The sequence below is a fragment of the Melospiza melodia genome, chromosome 9 (assembly GCF_035770615.1).
Source record: "Melospiza melodia melodia isolate bMelMel2 chromosome 9, bMelMel2.pri, whole genome shotgun sequence".
Taxonomy (NCBI): Eukaryota; Metazoa; Chordata; class Aves; order Passeriformes; family Passerellidae; genus Melospiza; species Melospiza melodia.
In genome coordinates, this window is record NC_086202.1 from 2974837 (window position 1) to 2995826 (window position 20990).

Here is a 20990-nt window from a genome sequence, read left to right on the forward strand (position 1 = left end):
AATAAGAGGCCATGGAAGATTTTGGCTTGCTCTGGCCTTTCATTTTAAAAAGGAGATTTTTAAAGGTTCTTGGTTTTTCTTAAAAGGTTTGTGAACTCTTGAACATTCTGATATTATCGAAACGGTCTGAAGCAGATTAAACACACTGAGTGAAATCTCTGGCTGCATTTTTAATTTGCCTCCTTGACTTGTCCCTCACCACACTCATCCTCACCCATAGATTATTGCCCTTTCCAACACTCCATGTCTGGTGAGCTCTCTCTGCCACCTGGGGCACCTGGGGGTTTGGGGGATTCCTTGAACAGCAGAGAGAGATGTTCACAGCTGCTCAAGGGTTTCAAATGTCTGATGGGGAAACTGGGTGGCCAGAAGGGCTGTCCTGAAATCCCCACAAGGATGAATTTAAAATTGAGTTTATTTAACAACAGAGTAAAGCTTATAAACCATTTCAAAGGACAGGCAATGGGACCTTGGAGGGGGAATGTGTGCCTTGAGCTGGGTTTGTGTGCTGAGCTGACTGGTTCTCCTGTGGGTTTTTGTTTTGAAGGATCACTCAGAAAACCCTCTGGGTGCAGCAGTGACGCTGGCTCACGAGCTGGGGCACAACTTTGGCATGAATCACGACACCCTGGAGAGGGGCTGCAGCTGCAGAGCTTCCACTGAGAAAGGGGGCTGCATCATGAACCCCTCCACTGGGTAAGTGCCAGCCTACAGCTACCCTGGGACAGCTGTGCCTTCATTTGTGCCTCAGGAACATCCAAAGGTACAAAAAAAGACACAAAAGGTTTTTCAACACCTGTTAAATCTTGCAGTTATCCTCCTCAAGCTGAAAAAATTAAATGTTATCAGAGCATGTGTACTATTGCACGTTTCTATTTCCAGGTTAACAGTGTGAGAGACAAAAGTGCTGTAAGAAACTGGGTAATTTAAAAAAACAGAAAAACAATCCAGAGCCAAACAAACTGTGTTGCAAGTGTTAAATCAGAATTTCACCTCCTCTCATCTTGCCAGCTGGGCATCAGTCACAGTAGGAAATGAGCCAAGGCTGAGATGAGTGGGTAGGAAATTCAGTAATGCAGGAAATGCACTCTCAGGCTCTCTGCAAACTCTTTGTCTCGTGCAGAGCAGGTTTTAGTTCTGCACAAACCTTTGTTGCAAGTTGTGAGCACTTTCAGCTCATGAGAAAATGAAATCTGTCAGGTCAGTGGGATTAAGGCTGTTCTGTGTCCAGAGGGAGATCTCCCAAGAAAAGAGATTAGAAATGTGGGAAATAAGAACCAGTGAACCTGTGGTCACTCCTGTGGGTGCAGGGCCAGCAGCTGCACTCAGTGATCCTGGTGGGTCCCTTCCAGCTCAGGAAATTCCCTGGTTCCCTGTCAGAGCTGAGGGGGGCTCTGCTGCTGGCAAGGGCACTGTGCCAAGCACAAGAGTGTTCTGTAGACGCTGGATGTCAGGCACCCTGGGCAGAGTGAGCTGTCACTGCTTGCAGGGATGTATTTAAAGTTCCTGTTGAAACTGAAGGATATGAGGAATGAGTTCTCCATGTCCGTGTTCAGGCTAGGACTGAAAGGATGAAATTCAAGTAAGATTTGCCAATTAAACTCCCTGTGACTGGAATCCAGCAAGAACCAGTGAGGCAAATATCTGCCAGCAGTGTAGGTACAGCTGGATGTGCCTTAGGACAAGAGGATGCTCTGGATGTTCTCTGCTGTCCCTTCCAGCTCCTGTGTTCTCTCTGTGTGCCTAAAGTTCATCTGTTGCTTAAAAACCTCTTCTGGGAGCTGTGATCAGCCCCCCCTGTGCCTTTTCCAGGGCTGCTGGTTTCTGGGAAGGAAGGGGAGCAATGTGGGAGAGGCCAGGGAGGGTTGGGCAGGGCTGTTCCCTGCTGCTCAGCCCAACAGCAGCCTTGGAACTCCTTCAAAGGCAAAGCTGTCACCCTCCATCCACCAGGGCAGGAATCAGGGCTGTGGCCAGGGGCCAAGCGCAGCAAGCTGAGACACAAACAAAAGAGTTGTGAGAGTGGGGGAGAACGAGAGGGATTTCTGCAGTCTGGGAAGGAAAAATAACTGAGCTCTTGTGAGACAATGGGTGGTAATCATCCCCTTGGAATGCATCCTGCACTGGTCAGGGCTCTGTCACACACAGAATGATGTGGGACAGGGCTCTGGGCTGAGCTGGGCTGTGAGCTGGGCACTGGGTTGGGCTCAGTTCCTCAAGGAAACATTCCATTTTCTGCCAGCTCAGCTGAGTTACTGCTTCTGCACCCAGATGTTTATTGCAATAAACACAGGGATGCTCTCAGGACAGAGATTTCTGGGCACTTTCTGAACTCATGTGGTGAGAGGGACATTAAAGAGCTCCTTGTTCATTCCTGTTTCACCCTGGAGTCCTTGGGGGTGTCTGACCCTGTCAGTCCTGTGTGCTGCATGTGCCAGTCCAGGCACTGGGCTGGGGCTGGCTCAGAGCAGGGCTGTGCCCACGCAGGGTTCCTCAGGACAGGAGGAGTTGGGGATCCCATTCCCCATCCCAAGCAGCTCAGCTCCCCCACTGGGGTTCCTGCAGAGCCTCCCAGGTTGAAGGTTTGGGGGATTTTCACATCCCCCTCTTTGGGTTTTCACCAAACTCTGCATTCAGCTGGTGCCTGAGGAGGAGCTGTGCTGATTGTTTGCGCTGATTATTGATTCAGAAATGGAAACTTCAGCTTTGGGTTTACAGCCTCAGGCTTTATCTCCACACCAGGCTGTCAATCTGTGACAGATATTCCTGGAGAACACTCCATGCCTTGAGCCAAGCTGCCTCTCACCCATTTCAAATTAACACTTTGAATAGTTAATTACCCAGCGTGTCTCACCAATAGCAATATTCCCCTGAGCACCATTATTGAAAGAACACTGGAAAGTTTTCCTCTCTGGAAGTGTTTCTCTGTTAAGGAAAGGCCAAATGAATGTTCCTTATCTCAAATGCACTCTGGAAATAGCCAAAAAATCAAAGCTAAGAGAATCCCATGTCCATTTAGAGAGACAGCCTGCTCTCAGTGTACTCACTGCACTGCCTCTGTGCTTTGCTAATTGGTTTAAGGTAGATTTAATGAGTGGAATAAAGAAAAATCTAACTGAAGTTAGTGTAAAAAGCACTGAGAAGTCCTTATCTGACGTCTACAAAAATAGGAAATACCAAGTTATGGCAGAAAGGTCTCTGTGAATTTCACTTTGGAGTCACTGGTGTGGTTGTGCACAAAAGGAAATGTTTTAAGGCTGTTGACTTAAAAGGGATTTCATCAATTATTGTAATTTCATTCAGTTCCTCTGTTTCAGTCTTTGAAGAGGTCTTGGAAATTTTGTCTTGGTGGGAAAAATCCTCCAGGGATCAGGGTGGAATTTAAACTCTGTTGGATCCATGCTTTAATCAGCTTCCTATAGTTTTTATTCTTAAAAGATACCAACAAGATGAGCACCAGCTGTGTGTGAGCTACAAATGTCTAAAGACCTACTACTTTAGCAAAATGTATTTTTTCTTAACATGGAATCATGCACAAAACCCTACAAATTTGTGTCAATACAGGACTTGGAGAGATTCAAATATCTGCTATGAAAATCACATACATCCTTCTGTAGAAACAGGAGTGGTTCCTATAAAATACTATCAATAAGGAATATTTAGTACTGAAAGTAATATTTTATAAAACAGACTTAATATTTTAATATATTTAATATTGATACTAATCATATCAGTAAGGAATATTTAATACACATCTTTTTTATGCATCTGTGGTAATGATATTCCTCTAGTTTTTTAAATTGTCTTGTACATGGACAGTTGCAAGTGCCAAAGAAGGAAAATTGGAGAGATTTGTGAATCTTTTTACTGAGATCTTATTATCTGGAAACTAAGGGACTGGGCTGAGCCAGTGAGGCCACTTCAGTATTCCACTTTTTTTCCAAATATCTCCCTAAAGTGCCGCCTCTTAGGAGTGAAAATATTCCTCCTGCCAGGCAGATAAATACCCAGGAGTTGTTCTGGTGCAGCCCAAGGCATTGGGCTGGATTTATACCCCTGTAAATATGAGCAGAATTTATGCAGAGCAGAATGCTGCCCATTAGCAGCGCTTGTTTATTTAATAATTCTGGAAATGCAGTTTTTACACAAATTTTCACTTCATCAAAATTGAGCACAGGGCTCTCCATGGGGTTTGAAACTGGGTGAGCTCCCACTAAGAAGTTGAAATATTGACTTCAGATATGTCTGAGATTTTTTTGCAGCCTTAAGAGAAGCAAAGTTTTGAGAGTTGGTGTTCTCCCTTCCTGAAAACTCAAACGCTGAACTTCCCCTGTCCCACTTTCCTGTGTCCTTGAGTGCTGTGCTCTTCGAGCCCCACACGGGGAACTTGGCTGCAGGGAAATTTGCTCTTCCCTCCCTCCCACAGGGAGTGCTCCCTGATCCCTTTCCATTTCCTCTTCCTGTGGGGTTAATGAGAGCAGGAATCCTCCCAGGATGGGCAGTTTCACCCATTCAGATGCTCATCCTGCAGTTGGGTTTTCCCTTTGGGATGCCCAATTCCTGCAATAACAAAATACCCTTTTCCCTTTGGGATGCCAAATACTACAATAGCAAAATACCCTTTTCCCTTTGGGATGCCCAATACTGCAATAACAAATTACCCTTTTCCCTTTGGGATGCCCAGTACTGCAATAACAAAATACCCTTTTCCCTTTGGGACGCCAAATACTACAATAGCAAAATACCCTTTTCCCTTTGGGATGCCCAATACTGCAATAACAAAATACCCTTTTCCCTTTGGGATGCCCAATTCCTATAATAGCAAAATACCCTTTTCTCTTTGGGATGCCCACACCTGCAGTAACCAAATACCCTTTTCCCTTTGGGATGCCCAATACTACAATAACAAAATACCCTTTTCCCTTTGGGATGCCCAATATTAAATTTTTATTTCATTTAAATTTTATCAAATCCATTTTCACTGGCCCCTGGTGGAAGCATTTTCTCTTCCCACGTTCATTTTTTGTTGCTGGATCATCCCAGCCAGGGCTGATGGAGATGGTGACCAGGACAGAGCCATTTGTTCCATCTCTCTTTGCCTTCCCACACACACAGGCTGGTGGAAAATGGGGAAAGGGCTGCTTTGGGATGTTCCCCTCCAATCCCCCTTGCACCTGGGTATGGGAATGGTGGAGATTTTCTCAGGTCTGTCCCACTGCCCCACACCCCATTGCTTCTCTGTACATTTATTATGAGATGGTACACCTCACATTCATCTGGAAGGTTCTCCTCAAAGCCCATGATGGAGAAAAGATTAAATAAATGCAAAATAATTTGAAATACTCAGGAAAATATAAATTCTGTGTGGGCTATTGTTTCACGACATGTAATGAGCGTAGATATTCAAGAAGTGGAAAATCTGATGTGTGAGAGAGCATGGCTATTGATATCTGCCTAACAAACTTCTGAATGAAAGAACATCTCCTGGGAAACTTTTATTTTAGTCTAGACCCCCAGCAGACGTGGCTTTCCTCTTTTCCAAGGCATATTCTGATTTCCACCCCTTGATGACACACAGGAAGGAGGAAGCAGCTTCTTTGGGATCCTTCCCTCACAACAACTCCCTTTGTCCTGTTCCTTCTGTGTGATGCTCCTTTTGAAAAGTCAAGAATGAACTGAACCCCTCTGCCCGCATTTTTTCTCCCCTGTTCTTATCTTCAATCTTGTGTTCCCATTTCCAATTTTAACAGCTAGGATTTAAAGTCACTCTGTTTCTCTCTCAGATTTTAAATTGAATTTACTCAGATAAATATGATTGTAAGTGTTACAGGGAAGTGAGGCTTGTGCTGTGACCCTGCTGGTGGAAATTCCTGTTTTGTGTAGTGATGACCATAAATAGAAAAAAAAAAGGAGAAATGAGATCAATTTAACCTCTGAGCTATAGATTATTATTTCAGAGGATTTTTATGGAATGGTGCCTCACAGGGAAAAAAAGAACAGCTAATTTTGAGTAATTGCCTTTCAGTACAAAATTTCACTTTAATTGTTGAGTTTTTGGAGGTAGGGTCTGGGGGTGGAAACCAATTAGGAGCCCAGAAAGAACACAGAGTAGAAATCATATATAGAAAAATATGGGTTAATTTACTGTTGTAATCTGGAGAAGACATTTTTCTAAGCAGTCTCCAAAAAAATCCTGCTGTTATCAGTAAAGTTTTAAGTAAAATTCAAACCTTTATGTTAGAATTAATGCAGGGAGACAATGGGAAGCTGCCTATTTGTGAATGAGAGTGAGAGCAAGGGGGATCTGTTAAGACTCAGCTGAGTGACAATCCCAAATTAAACTAATTACTCCAATTAAGCACTGCTGAGGAGAAATGGGGGAAAATTAACCATGGGAAGGACCATCAGGTGGGCTTCTTCCAGGTACCACTGAAAAAGAGCCTGAGCACTTACTGGGTTTTAATTCCCTCCAGGAGCAATTAGATATTCTGCGCTGAGCACTGAGTAGATCAGCAGTAATTAAGGTGAGATAAAATATTTAAGTGGAAACAGAGTGGCTTTTTCCTGAGCAGTAGTAGCAGATGTGTGTGGGGAGCTCCAAGTGACACCAAGAGTTGCACAGGAGCTGCAGCAAAGGTGAACATTCCTGTTTGCCTCCCTGGGGATGGGGTGGGCCATGGATCTGCTGTAGAGTGATCCAGGCATCCCTGGATGAGCTCAGGAAACATTTGATATTCAGAGGCCAATTCCTGTGCTGTGGGATCTGGGAGAATTATCCTTGAAAGGCAGCTCTGCTGCAAGTGAGGAGGAGTTCATGTGATGCTTTGCTTTTGTGTGCTACCTTCAGTGAAGGGGTATATCACACTTTAGTTTGTGCTTTTTTTATAAGTAAACACCCATTTCTGCTGGCAAGGAAAAGCTGGTTTTATTGGCTCCCCTCTATTGACAGCTTCTGTGGTGGCAAATAGATTATCAGGGACATCTAAAATAGCTTTTATTTGTTTTTTCTTCCTGCTTGTTCCATACTCTGGAAGGTCTTGCTGATTTTCCTGGTGTAAGGGCTCAGACTTTGAAGATTTCTCTGGAGTTTGTGCTCAGTGCAAGGACAGGGCTGGCAGCAGCTTTGGCTTTCAGGAGCAGCTGTAATTGCAGAGTCCAGCAGCAGAATTCTCTCTTCCCAAACTCCTGGGCTCCAAGGATGCATCTGGAATATTCCCTGTGATGCCTTGTGAAGGCTGCCCTAGAGCAGAGGCTGGACAGAGCTCCAGAATAAAGCAGGGATTGATTCAAAGCATCTCCTCCATGGCTGCACCTTGGGCAGCACCAGAGCCCAGCCAGGGCTGCACCCAAGATGAACCAAAATGGCCCCAAAATGCACGGCCGGGCACGGGCTCTGTCCCTGGGATCAGTTCTGCTCCATTTGCACCTTGCAGTTCATTGTCCCATTCCAGCTTTAGCCCTGCAGTCCCACCCTGCTTGTTTTTCTCTCTGCAGCCCACGGGGTTTGTGCTCCTGGGCTGAGATTTGGGTCATTTGTCCTTGGTGCCCAGCTGGAGCAGGAATTGTTTTGTGTCCCTGCTCTGTGCACAGAGCTCAGCATCCCTGATGTGAGCCCAGCCCCACACACTAAAGCAGCACAGAATGGGAAACATAGAAAAGCCAAACCTGAGGCATCACCCAGAGCCACTGAGGTGTCACAACCTGGATTAGTGAATATTCCTTAATTAAGTGTTAGGTCACAGGTGTGTGAACTGTATCTGTGTCCAGGGTCTCTGTCCAAAAGTATCTGGTATTTCTGGTGGAATTATGGGTTTGGGAAGAGAAATTGGCCTCTGCACCCAAACCCCAACCTGCTTTGCTCCTGTGCTGCTGTTTGCTTCCACCTCTGGTGAGCTGGAGCAGCATTTCTGGGAGAGAGGTGACAATCCAGGTGATGGGAGCTCCCCAAATGAAGAACGAGGTTTGAGGGTGTACATGAAAGGATTCCCCGGGGATGTGCCTGGCTGCCCAGGAGTGCAGGAGGGTGCACATGAAGGAGATTTCTCCAGCCTGGCTGCCCAGGAGAACTGGGCTGGAGGAGCAGCAGGGATGGCCCAGGCTGAGGGGATCAGCAGCTCCTTCATTCCCCACCAGGGCAGTGTCTGGGGGAGCAGCACCCCGTGATTGAAGTGCTCCCAGTGTTGTCCTTTGATGGTGCTGGAGGTCTGTGCTCCCCTGTGCATCCCTCATTACCATTAATGAGCTTTAGGGCTGCACATCCAAAGCAGGGCAGTGGCAGCAATGCTGATTTTACACTGCACAAGTGAATATTTGCACCTTGGAGAGCTTCTGGGCTCAGTGGGTTTGTGTCTTCTGAGTTTTCTGAGGAGCCTTCTTATTTTGTCATCTGCTTTTGTTTGGTTTTTGAACTGCCACGGGGAAAAAAATATTTATTTAACTACTTTATAAACATGTAGTTAAATAAATAGAACGTAGTGGAAACATCTTAAGGTCAAGTTGGGAAATTACTAATCACTTGTGCCATTTGTTGTATTAAGTATTAGTTTCAGTCACTTTTCTCCTTTTTGAAAAATGATCTCAAGGAAGCAGAACATAAGGTCACCCTCATTTTGGTCATTCAAAGGCTGAACTGGAGTCTCCAGATGTGAAAATATCCACCCTCCAGAGATTTCCAGCACACAGCCAGGTTTGCCATGAAAACAGAATCCACTTGAAGGGAAAAACACTTTTTCCAGCACTTCTCCAGATTAAAAAAAAAAACCAAATAAATAAAGCTTAAAAAAAAGACAAAAGGTCAGGGTGAAATGGGAAAGAAATCAGAAACAGAGTGTGGGAAAGGACACTTCAGTCTATGGAGTGGTTCTCTTTTTTTTTTTTTTTTTTTTTTTTCTTTTTGTAGACGTCTTGCAGCATCTTGGAGCTGCAGAGCTGTTAAATGTTAGATAATCAATCATTAGTAGTTAGCACAGAATTCCCTGACCCCTCTCAGTGGGTTTTCAGCTGTTCAGACCTCACTTTGCATTTTTCTGTCTGGCAGCTCAGAGCCATTAAACTCTGGAGTCAGCAGAACTATCTGGAATTACCTCTGTTACAATTTGAGGAAAATGAAATTATCTTTCAGATGTAAACAGTTTCTAATTAAACTCTGAAGCTGTTTATGTTCCCAAACCAGTGCGAGCTGAGCTCGGCACAAAGACAGACTTCTTTGTTGTCTTTTTCTTTTTTTAATAAAGTTGATATACTGATGTAATAAATTACTTGTGACAGAGCTAGGTCTGTTGTGCCAGCAGTGCAACTGCTTTGTTTTTTTGAAAAAAATCCTTAAGCAACATATCCCTCTGCCCCAGTAATTTAGCACATTGCATTCTGGTCCTTCCTTTAGTAGGAAACAGCCACGAGATTACAGAATAGATTTATGTCAGTCTTTCCCTTCACTCCAAATAGCCCCACGTCTGCAGTGCATTTGGCCTTCTTTTTTTTTTTTTTTTTTTGTTAATAATTTCCATGTCTGGCAGATATATTTAATTTTTGTGATAAATAAGATCTGTGTTGAAGAATTAGTAGTGTTGGTTGAAATCCATTTAATTTTTCCCAGCCCTTTGCAGGAGTGGGTCACTGTTAACAATTAGCACACAGAAAAAGAAAAAGGATAATTGCTTTTTATTTAGTTTAGTCTTTCCCATTTGAGTAGATGTGCTGTTAGGAGGGAAAATAATTGGCTTTGCTGGTGTACTCTGAAGGAGAACTCTCAGATTGACAGCATGACTTTGCTGTAAGTGAAGCTGACAAGGAGAGAGGTGACTTCTCCAATGAAAGCACATTTTACTCCTGGTGTGATTATTTATAGCAGATACTTAAGGACAAGCAGGGGTTTCTGCCACGAGATGTATCCACTTTTCCTGGCCTGGATGCTGGGATGAGAGAGCTGAGCTGCCTTTTGTCTTGTTGCTGTAATATCCATAGGAAATATAGCTCTGAGAGGGACATTCTTCTCCTGCTATTGCCATGACCCACGAGAACAAATCATATCAGGACATTTCCCTTTATCTTGGCTGCTTCATCAAAAGAAAAAGAAAAAATAAAAACAAACCCCAAACTTTTCAACCTGCAGGGATAAATCTGCAGAGCAGTGCATGGAGAATTAAGCACCCAGTGTCCAGTTTTAATTGGTGTTAATGAATTCCAAATTCCTGGCTTGGAAATGGGAACGTACCTTAAAGGGAAAATCCTTCAGGTCCCATGCAAGCTCCTTTTTGAGCTTGTGTTGTGTGCCCAGGAGCACTTGGAGGAGCTGCTGTGGACCTGCAAGGCTGAATCCCTGTAATTTACTGGTGCCCACAGTTAATTGGCATGGGAATCACAGAGCCCTTTGTGCCTGCAAAATGCTGGAAATTTTACCCTGACAATTCCTTCCTGCAAAGTCATTCCTGATCTTTTCTGATGTCAAAGCCTGCCAGGGAGGGCTGGGCACGTTTTCCTGGTGGCAGCAATGCAGGGAGGCTCCACTTCAGCCTTTGTAAATGGATGATGCAGCCCCAGTGGTGGGTTAAGATAAGAAACCATCTATTTTAGAGTAAAGGCACTAAAAATGAACAGGTGAAATAACTTTGGTGTCCTGGAGAGCCTTTGTTCTTTCCTTTAGCATGGAAATTGTGTTCATCCCCACCCCTGGCAGCCAACCACCACCAGGTGAGAAATCCAGAACTGTGATGAAAACTCTCATGGGTTTCAATAAGGCCAGGATTTCATCAGGATCCATGTGGGGTTGTTTTAGATTTATCAAAAGCCTTTCATTCCTGTGAGTGAAATTTTAATTTGCTCATTAAGGATGCCTAAATCTTGGATCAGGCTGGATCCATCCTGTCCTAATGGCTTAAAATGAAATAAATACAACGTGGCTGCTAATTTTTGTTTGTTCCACCTCTGTGAAAAAGAAAGGGGAAGGTAGAAAAAAGGGTTCTTTGTCATATATTTATATAACAATAAGGATATATTTATATTTATATTACAAGGTATATATATTTAGGATTTTATATATATCTATGTTATATATTTAGGATTTTTTTTAAGAATTCCATTTCCCCTCATCCGAGGAGTTTTAGGTGATATGGCATAAAGAGCTTTTTTCTCATAGCAGAAGAAGGGAAGGTAGGAATTCTGGGGAAATTCAGACTAATTTCTGGCACTATTTTTCCTCACATCTTTCCTTTGGATCTTCCCAAAGACCAAGAAATTGAGCCATGATCCTGCTGTCTTGGAGTCCTGATTTATTAAGAGCCCGGGCAGTACAGATGCTAAGTGAAATCAATATGAGCCTGTCCCCAGGTATTTATTATTCCCAGCTTTTTGCAGGCTCAGATTCTTTTCTCCAGCACCCCCATCTCACCCAGTGGCATTTCCATGCACTTCATTCTCTGCTCCCGCTCTTCCCACGGAACAGCTTCTCCATCCAGAGATCTGATCCTTGGGGTTTGTCTGTGCCAGAGGGGTTCTTCCAACTCAAGATTTCCTATGAAATCCCTTCTCCCTGGCCTGGGTTTCTCCTGCTTTGGTTTAGCCCTATTTTGGGTCCATTTCCCTTAACTTGGTGTCATTTGATCTGCTCACCCAAATCCATCTCCTGAGCACCATCTTTATGACTGGTCTTTCCATCAATCTGATTCCCAAAATCAGATAATTTTTTTTTTTTTTCATCCCTGTCTGCTCCTGGCCCATGGGAAAAAAAAAAATCAATTCCAAGGTTTTTCAAGGGAGAAAATTAGAATGTAACAGCCTGGAACAAAAGCAGATTGTAAAATCATGTTGGGAGCTAACCAAAGCACCTTTTCCCTAATCAGAAATCAGCAGGAAGCTGATCTCCAGCACTGGTTTGGACCATTTGTCTTTATTTGCTCGTCACATGCTGAGGATGTTGTGTTTTGTGTGACAGAATTTAAGCTCGGGGCACTCTGCTTGTGCTCCTTATCCAGATTTTCCTTCACTGCTGGGAGGCACAGGGTGTCTGCATCCTGCTTTTCCTTAGCCTGGGACCAGACCTGACCTGGCCTTTTCATCCCTCTGCTCTGCTCTGCTTTCTGACTTTTCCTGCAGTCAGCATTGGATCAGCCTCAAATTCTGAGCAGTAGATTGTGAAACCTGAACTCTCAGCAATCCAGCAAATTTTTATTAATGAGGTAGTGGTCTAAAAGGAAACAGAGCAAAAGATGAGCCAGAGGCAAATTCAAACTGATTCCAGCTCCTTGCCTTGGCTGTCTGGTTTCCAACAGGAAGAACAGTTGTCTGAGTTCAATTCCCATGGAGCTTTTGCAATGCAGATAACTCCAGCACAGAGTCAGGATCCTGTCAGGGCTGATAAATTGGTTTAGTCTTGCTTCACCCCCAGATCACAAAGGAAAGTCACAACAGGCTTCTCCTCCAAGAAAGAACTTCTCTGACCATCTATTTGTCAAAGGGAAAGTAACTGCTAATAATGTTTTATTTGGCAGTTTTGTGACTGCCACAACAGTCTATACTGTATAAAGCCATTAAGCGTTGTTGCCTTGCAGGATGGATTTTTGGGAACCATCCAGGCATTTGTTCTGCCCTGCAGCCCCCCATTCAGAGTTGTAAATCTGCCTTTTTGAATATCCCAGGTAGTTAAAATTGCGCCTTGTGTGCGATGGGAGAGGCCAAGCCCCAGCTGGGGCTGTGTCAGTCCAGTCTGGGCACCTGAAGGGAGATTGCTGGAATTCATTCTGGGAATCTGCACTGGCCCCAGGGGAAAATTAAAACAAACTTCAGGCATTTGTGTGCAAAGCTTAAACACTTCCTTGGAAAGGCTTTCCTTCCAATAAGCCTGGAAATTCCACTGTAGCACAACAGGGCTCCAAGCAGACATCAACTAAATGAACACCAGTGTGAGATATCCCAGTTATTTATTGGAAGGGTTAGCAGCCACCACACAGCGAGGGTGACAAAAGCTGCAGGAGAAGTCTGGGCTTGTTTTGCAGTCACTGACCATGAGCCCAGACAGAAGAGCTTTGATGTCATCTCTAACTGCATGGCCCAATTCTGTGCTCTACTTTATCGATGCTCCAGGGATTAAAAACTCTAAAAGAGGAGCAAGGGAGTGAAAAATAGGCTAGGAAAATAAGTGTGGGTTGTCAGACATCCTCCACCTTTTGAAGCAAAATTCCTGTTTAAATGCTTTATCTGTAGATAAAACCACTCTACATTTTTAGCTAAATCCTTCCAAATCACCTGAAAAAGATGTGCCCCATCAACTCTGGGACTGATATCTTGGGCAAAGATATCAGACTGATATCTTGTGCTGCTTTCAAGTGCCCAAAGGCTCCTCCAGCTTCTCCCCTCCTCCTAATTTTCCCAATTTGCTGTTTGCAAAAGCTTTAGGTGTGAAACAATCTGCAGGTACCTTTAACTCCCCCTTTACTGTGCTGGTTGGGTCAAAAACTGCATTTGTGCCTTTCTCCCTCAAAAGTACTTAGAAATTAAGACATTGTTTAAATAATGGATTAAAAGCCCTCCCATAATATGGCACTTGTCTAATTAATAGATTAAAAAGTCTCTCCACATTTTGGCACTTGTCTAATTTGAAACAATTGCTACTAAAACGTGAGGTGTAGGAAATAACGTGTAGTGACAGAACTTGATACATGAAGGGATCTGTAGTATCTGAACACCTATTTCAATATCAAAGAAAACTGGATTTTATCTCCTGCTTGACACCTAATTCTGTGAAGTTCTTTATGCTTACTAATTCATTAACATACTTGCTGTACAGAAGAGCTGGAGTGTCAAAAAATGTCATCTCATAGCAAATTCACTTTTATTCTGGTAGGCTCATCTCTCTCAGGAGCCCATAAAAAGTTGTTTTCAAAAGCTGGAGAGCAGTAATAAAGTCTAGAAGGTTAAAACCAAGGGGATGCTTTTTAGTGCAAAAGAATTATGTCAATTAGATCAGGACTTAAGAGGAGGCTGGAAAATTGTCACAGTTCCTTGAAATCAACACCTCCCTGGGTCTAGAAACGTTTATGCTGCTTGAGTTTCTGCATTCTAGAGCTTTATTCTTGGGTTTCTCCCTCTAGTGCTGCCATTTTTCCATGGAAAAATCAGTTGTACCTGTATTACAAAAAACAACCCTATCTCTATTCTTTAATTTAATTTCCCCCCCTCATTTTTATGTTTTTATGTAAAACTGGGATATGCAACAGAAAATTCACATATTTCTGTGTCAGGCATTTTCTAGAGTGTGAACGAGGGTGAGCTCAAACTCCTATCTCCATACTCCAGTAAAAGGGTCTGCATTGCTCATCCCCTCAGCTGTGGGCCAAAAATCAGGAATTTTGGAGATTAAGGAAAGTAAATATTCATATTTTTGATTCTCAGAGGGTCCTTGGTTCGAGAAAGACACAAAGTCACTGTGGTGGTCAGTTCAGACAAGGTGTTGTCATGGAAAATGTTGGAAGTTCAGGTGTTGGACCAGGGGAACTTCTGACTCAACACCTCTCTTGTCTTCAAGCACCTTCATGCTCATAAAAAACACAGCTGATGCCAGAGCTATTTCCAGGTATGGCCCCTCAGGAATTTTGGGCAAATTCCATTTTTTTTTCCCCAAAAATTTTGGGGAATTTTATGGCCCCTCATGAATTCTTTGGGTTCTCAGGAATTCTGGGCAAAGTTCAGTTCCAGTTTTCTGCACCTTTGGAAATTAGCTGGCCAACAGTTGTTTCCATAAGCATGCTCAGAGAGAAAAAAAATGTCCCTTTTAAAATTAATATAATCTCCAATTATCATATTACCTCAGGGAGGGAGGTCTGGTGGTACTTAACAGAGCTCTTTGGGGCTCTTGTGCATTTTAATTGAGTGAATAATTGTAAACCACTTCAGGGTCTTTTGGTAAAAGGCTCTGTATAAACATTGCCATAATGCTGAATAATCAGGTTGTGATGTGAACTGGAAGAAATGAACCCTATAAATAGATGTGTGGAACCCCATAAATAGATGTGCATTTACATATAGTGTCTGTCTGGGTGTGTGTACATCAATATTTAGGACAGAAGAATTCAGATCCTTTAGAAAAATCCTGCAGCTCTTGAATAAGAAATAGTGAGATTGGAAAGTGATAATCGTAATAATCAAAATGATTTTAGGATATGGTGAGGCTTTAGTTTATCATGCTGTGCAATGGATAGAGAATGGATAGAGAATCGTTGTGTGAGTGGTTGGGAAGCACAAATCTGTGGTGTTTTATGGTGCAGGAGCTCAGGGGAGGTGGAATGAGGTTCTGAGACGTGGACAGACAGGATTTGGAGGAACCAAAGGAGTTCCACCTTTCCTGAGGTGCTGCTGCAATGCAGCTGGAGGGGCTTGGGTGTCCTGCAGCTCAAGGCACTGCTCCTCCAGGGATATTCCAGATGGAGCAGGGGGGAGAACAGGAATGGGAATATCCCAGCCTGAGCAGTGGGAATGATGGGAATGGGAACATCCCAGCAGCCTGAACAATGGGGAATGAACAGGAATGGGAACATCCCAGCAGCCTGAACATTGGGAAGGTGGGAATGGGAACATCCCAGCAGCCTGAGCAATGGGGAAGGCAGGAATGGGAACATCCCAGCCTGGGCAGTGGAAGGACAGGAATGGGAATATCCCAGCCTGAGCAATGGGGAAGGCAGGAATGGGAACATCCCAGCCCGAGCAGTGGGAATGATGGGAATGGGAACATCCCAGCCTGAACATTGGGAAGGCAGGAATGGGAACATCCCAGCAGCCTGAGCAGTGAGAATGACAGGAATGGGAACATCCCAGCCTGAGCAGTGAGAGGGCAGCAATGGGAACATCCCAGCAGCTTGGGGAGGACAGCAATGGGAACATCCCAGCCTGTGCAATGGGGAAGGCAGGAATGGGAATATCCCAGCCTGAGCAGTGGGAGGACAGCAATGGGAACATCCCAGCAGCCTGAGCAGTGAGAATGACAGCAATGGGAACATCCCAGCCTGGGCAGTGATCACAGATCTGCTGTGACCTGCAGGGATCAGCAGCCACTGCCTCTCTCCTCAGTGCTCTGCCTGTCTCATCTCCTGAGCCTGTAATTTTCTGGGGCAGTGGCTCAGTTCCTGTGCTTGTGCTCTCCTGTCATCCAGCCCCTGAGGAAGGGGAATTCCTCTGGAATGGAGATGATGGAGATGAGCTTTTATATTTCATAAAAAAGAAAAGAAAAGAAGCCTGTGCCGGGCAACGAGATGCTGGTACAAAGAATCCTCTCTTCTTAAATGGGACTTGACAGAGTGCTGATGCCACTTCACTTAGTTAATGGAGGGAGCCATCTAATACAGGCTAAATGCAGAACTGCCTAAAGGAACCTGGCATTTGGAGGGCTGGAGTGCTTGAAATATAAATGAATGGGACAAGCCCAGGCTCTGTTTCCCAAGGAATCGATTACCAGGGATCCTCTGACAACTGTGAAGGTCTTATTTGCAGGAGCAGCAAAGCTATTTTTGTTGAAAACTGGGATATTTGTTGCTGGGGATTAAAGACATCTTTAAGCACCAAGGAGACACCAAGGAATGCTGTGGATTCCAGAGGGTCAGAAAGGCTGAAGTGATTTTCCTCGCTGTAAAGCCACTGAGGAGACTGATGGTAGTGCTGGGAACAATTTGAGTTCTGTTGAGTTGTACCCACAGCCAGAACAGTTTGACAAAATGATCCATTGTGTATTAAATCTACAGATTCAGACTGTGAAAAATGCATGGGACACAGCATTTTGGAATAAGAGCGAGGCTGGACTGAAGTGTCCTTTCTCTTTCCAACTGTAAAAAGAAATAAGGATCTGTAACAGAAAATGTCTTGAGTGGAGATGAATGGAGTATAAAGACTGCTGATGAATTTTTCACCTCTGGAATGTTCTCTGTGGCATTTATGAGCTGGTTTTCCAACAGAGTAAGTGTCTGAGCTACCACAGGAAGCACAAACATCCCTGTTTAGGCATCACTGAAATCTTGGAGACAGGACAAGGGCTGACTTCACTGTGGAGACCCCATTTCCTTCTCCCACCCTAGGGCAGCTCCTTCCAGGTGAGACCAGAAGCCTCTTCACAGGACAGTGGGAGGAAGCTCCTGCATTTGTTCAGAGGATGAATTCCTTTCACATCCCCATCTCTTTAGCATTTTTCACAAGCTCCAGATCCACTCAAACATTGGTTTGAGCACTGCTGACATCTGATATCTGTGACTTCCCTTCCCATCCCATCTGCCAGGCATTTCATTCTTCTGATGAAACAGCTCTAAAATTGCAAAGACAGACAAAATACAGCCTAAAATCACAACAATCAAGTGCTGTGGCTGTTACATGGAACTTTATTGGACAAGAAAAGAAGACTGGTGGTGTATCAGAATATCACATTAAAGATCAGTCAGGTTTCCAATGAAATACCAATTGGCACCAATTGATGTGGGATCTTCTCCTGCATGGTGTGGTTACCCTGAAGTGTCTCTGTTTCCACCAACTGGATTTATTTCTGGGTTTTTATTGCTTTATTTGGGGATTACTTGGTAAAGAAGAAGAGTTTCAGGAAATGTCATCATGTGCCATGTGCTGCACTGATGTCAGCTGAGGAAATCAGTGTCAGGAGCAGGAAAAGCCAAAGATGAATGGATCTCTGGGTTCAAAATAGGAAACAGCTTGAAGTTGCTTTGGGGGGAAACATAAAGCTCATTCATCAGCAATGACACAGTTCCACCTCTGGCACAGAGGGAGGGCTCTGCCCTCCTGCTGATGGACAGACACCCCTCACTGGATCCATGGCAGTCATCCTGGAATCCAGGGGTGTCAAGGAACTGCCCTGAAACTGTGACAGTTTTGCCTGGTGAGCTGCAATCATGATCTGTGTGTGGCTGAGAGGTGTCACATGGAAATCTGCATTAACTGTGCTCGTGAGTGGATTTCATTCCCTGAGAGGTGTGTGTCTCCTTGTCTCACCCCAGTGGATATCAAAGGTGTGCCATTGAAGAGCAGGATCTTGCCTGGATGATGCAGTGTTCATTTATTTACACTTTGATGTGAGGGCCCTGTCTGATCAAGTCCCCATCAGGATTTCTCAGTCAGGTGTGTCTGGGTTTCTTTGGTTTCTTTGGTTTTTCCTGCTGTTTGGCAGGAATGTGCACCCATCTGCTCGTTCACAGTCTCGTACACAGAATTTTGTGAGGTTTCTTCCCAGTCACACTCAGGGTAGGACAGAAGTTTGTGGTGCCCTGTTGAGAACATCTCCAATTGCTCAATATGAAATGGTCAGTAGTTTTCCAAGAGCCTTTATTTTCTGTTCCATTACTCCAAGTGCCTTCCCTGTCCTCCCTTGGGGCCCAGCTAGCAGCCTGGCTCCTACCTCCTGCTATTCTGAAATTTCTTTATTTATCTTAGACTCTGTCATTTTGCTGAAACATTGATATTTTCCAGCAATCAGCTTATTACATGGAGATGCCTATTAGCTTTCTGAAGTCATATGTCAGTGAAACTCAAAACTGTTTAGTTTAACTTGACAAGCCCTATAGTGATATTGGAAAATTATTTTCTTCTTCAGACTCATGTTTGTGTTCTTTTCCAATGAGCTAGCTGTTTTATTGCAAAAGAAACTGTAAAAGAGGTAATTTTAACTAGGCACAAAATATATTCTCTTCTGTAATGTATCCATAACCTTCTAAAATATCCTAATTAACTTCCTTATGTCAGCATAGGAAGCTCTATTGCATTTGTAGTTGCCAAACATTTCTTTCTTTTTAATAGAAATTATCCGTTTCTAAGACCTAGGGACATCATCATTCCCAAAACAAGCTTTTCATCTGAGGGTATCAGAAACACCAGGAGATTAATGGAAGTCTGGAGTTCAGCAGTGCAGAATTTCTATCTGTTATCTTGCTTGTCTGCAAAGATAACAATCCTAGTGGCACGTGGGTGACACAAAGCACTCAGTGAGTAAAGTGGAATGGCCAGGTTGGCTCCTGAGCTGCTGAAATGGGGAGTTTCTGCTGGACAAAGGTATCAGTCTGAGGGGAGAAGATGTTTTACACCATGTTTGTGACACAGGTTCAGTGTATCTCAATGTGGACATGAGATGTGTGGGGAAATGGTTCCCTGGACATGAGATATGTGGGGAAATTGTTCCCTGTCTGGGTGGGGAGGCCCTGGCAAGGGCTGCCCAGAGGAGCTGTACATGGAGCAGCCACAGGAGGTGTCCAAGGCCAGGCTGATGGGGCTTGGAGCACCCAGGGGTAGTGGAAGGTGCCCCTGGAGGTGGGATGAAATGCTCTCCAAGTCCTTTTCCTGCCCAGACTGTTCCATGGCTCTGGTTCCAGCACATTTCAGCACAGAGCAGTCACAGCAGCCCTTGGGATGATACCTTGGGGTTTGAGTTGTTCTGTTCTGTTTTGGTGTGCAGCTTTAGCTTTATATGAAGTGTTACTGGAGTATTTCACAGGGTGGTGGAAACAAAACAATCCTGTTCTAGCTGGAGGCTCCAGGACAATCTCCTCAAACTTCAGGCCCAAAGCATGAACAATGTGAAAAGAGGAGGGTGGGCAAGCAAGCAAGGAGGATGAAACCTCATCATCTGAAGCTGTAAATTGTGCAGTTAATCCTATATGCAAATGGACTAAAACTTATAAAAATGTGAGATCTTGGCCCAAGCTCTTTTGCTTCCACCTTGGAGCCATCTGGGCACTGCCAGGGTGTGGCCTTTGAGGGCACCTCAACAAATCTGCACTTTATTCCTCTGAACTCCCTCTGGCCTCTGCTCCAGCTCCTCGAGGCATCAAGGACACTGTGCCATCACTTGGTGTCACTTGGTCTCTCATCCGTGAGGCAAACTGCAAACATTGCCAGCAGAAATGGAATTGAGTTCTGCCAGAGAAAAACAGCAATTCCCTGCTGGAATTTGTGCTGCATGGGGCTGTTTTGTTCTCACTGTCTGGGTGTTCTGCAAAAGGAGTGGGTCTGCACAGCAGGGCCCAACCTGCACTCAGCACTGGGAATTCCAACCAGGAATATTTTCAGCCTGCTGATTAAAAATTATTATTTAAATAATATGTTTATTATAATATAACTAAATATAATGTAATAACATCTATAATATACTGTATTTTATAGATAATTATATATAATATATAATTATATAATATAAATATAATAACCTTATTATATTTAAAATTATTTACAGCCCTGATGATTTGAAATTATTATTTAAATAATATAATATAATTATAATATAATATAATATAATATAATATAATATAATATAATATAATATAATATAATATAATATAATATAATATAATATCATTATATTACATTATATTACATTATATTACATTATATTACATTATATTACATTATATTACATTATATCACATTAATAATATTATTATTATATTTAAAATTATCTACAGCCCTGCTGATTTAAAACAAGAACTGTCTTTGTTTAATCGTGCCATTCCCAAGCTCAGCTTTGATGAATTGCAGAAGCAAGCTCTTAGCAAGTAACAGTGGGGTTTTTTTCCTTTAGTCTTTTTTTTTTTTTTTCCTGAAAAGAGGAGGAAGTTTGCCATTCTGCAGAGCAATATGAATAAATTTTGCCATTTGAGGCTGAATTTTCCAAGAAGGATTAGAATCTTTTGCAGTCCTGCAAATGCAGGATACTACTTGCAAACCCAGCATTTCTTTAGGCTCATAATCATCATTTGCATTATAACTCCCTAAGCAAAAGAGGGAGAAGGAATTTCAAATGTGAACACTTCCAATCCTTAACAGCAGCTACAAATTGAAGTGTAAAAGTGAAAATTCACTCACTCATAATCAGAAATTATCATTATTGTCATTATTAATGAGTTGAGCTCAATTTCACAGTGAACTGCTGTATTTCAATTCTATGAGATAAAAAGTGAGCACAATCTTCTGTCTGAGACACAGATGTGCTGAAATGTCACCAGTGTGACAGGAGAGAGAGGCTT

The 20990-nt window shown here is 43.4% G+C and overlaps 1 protein-coding gene across 1 annotated transcript in view; it reads left to right on the forward strand.

The window, feature by feature from the left end:
- The window catches only part of ADAM12 (ADAM metallopeptidase domain 12), a 187604-nt gene that overhangs the window by 136020 nt on the left and 30594 nt on the right, over positions 1–20990 (forward strand). Inside the window, exon 11 of the mRNA XM_063162878.1 lies at positions 548–696. Within this exon, the coding sequence (XP_063018948.1) occupies positions 548–696 (149 nt within the window). The remainder of the gene's footprint in view (positions 1–547; positions 697–20990) is intronic.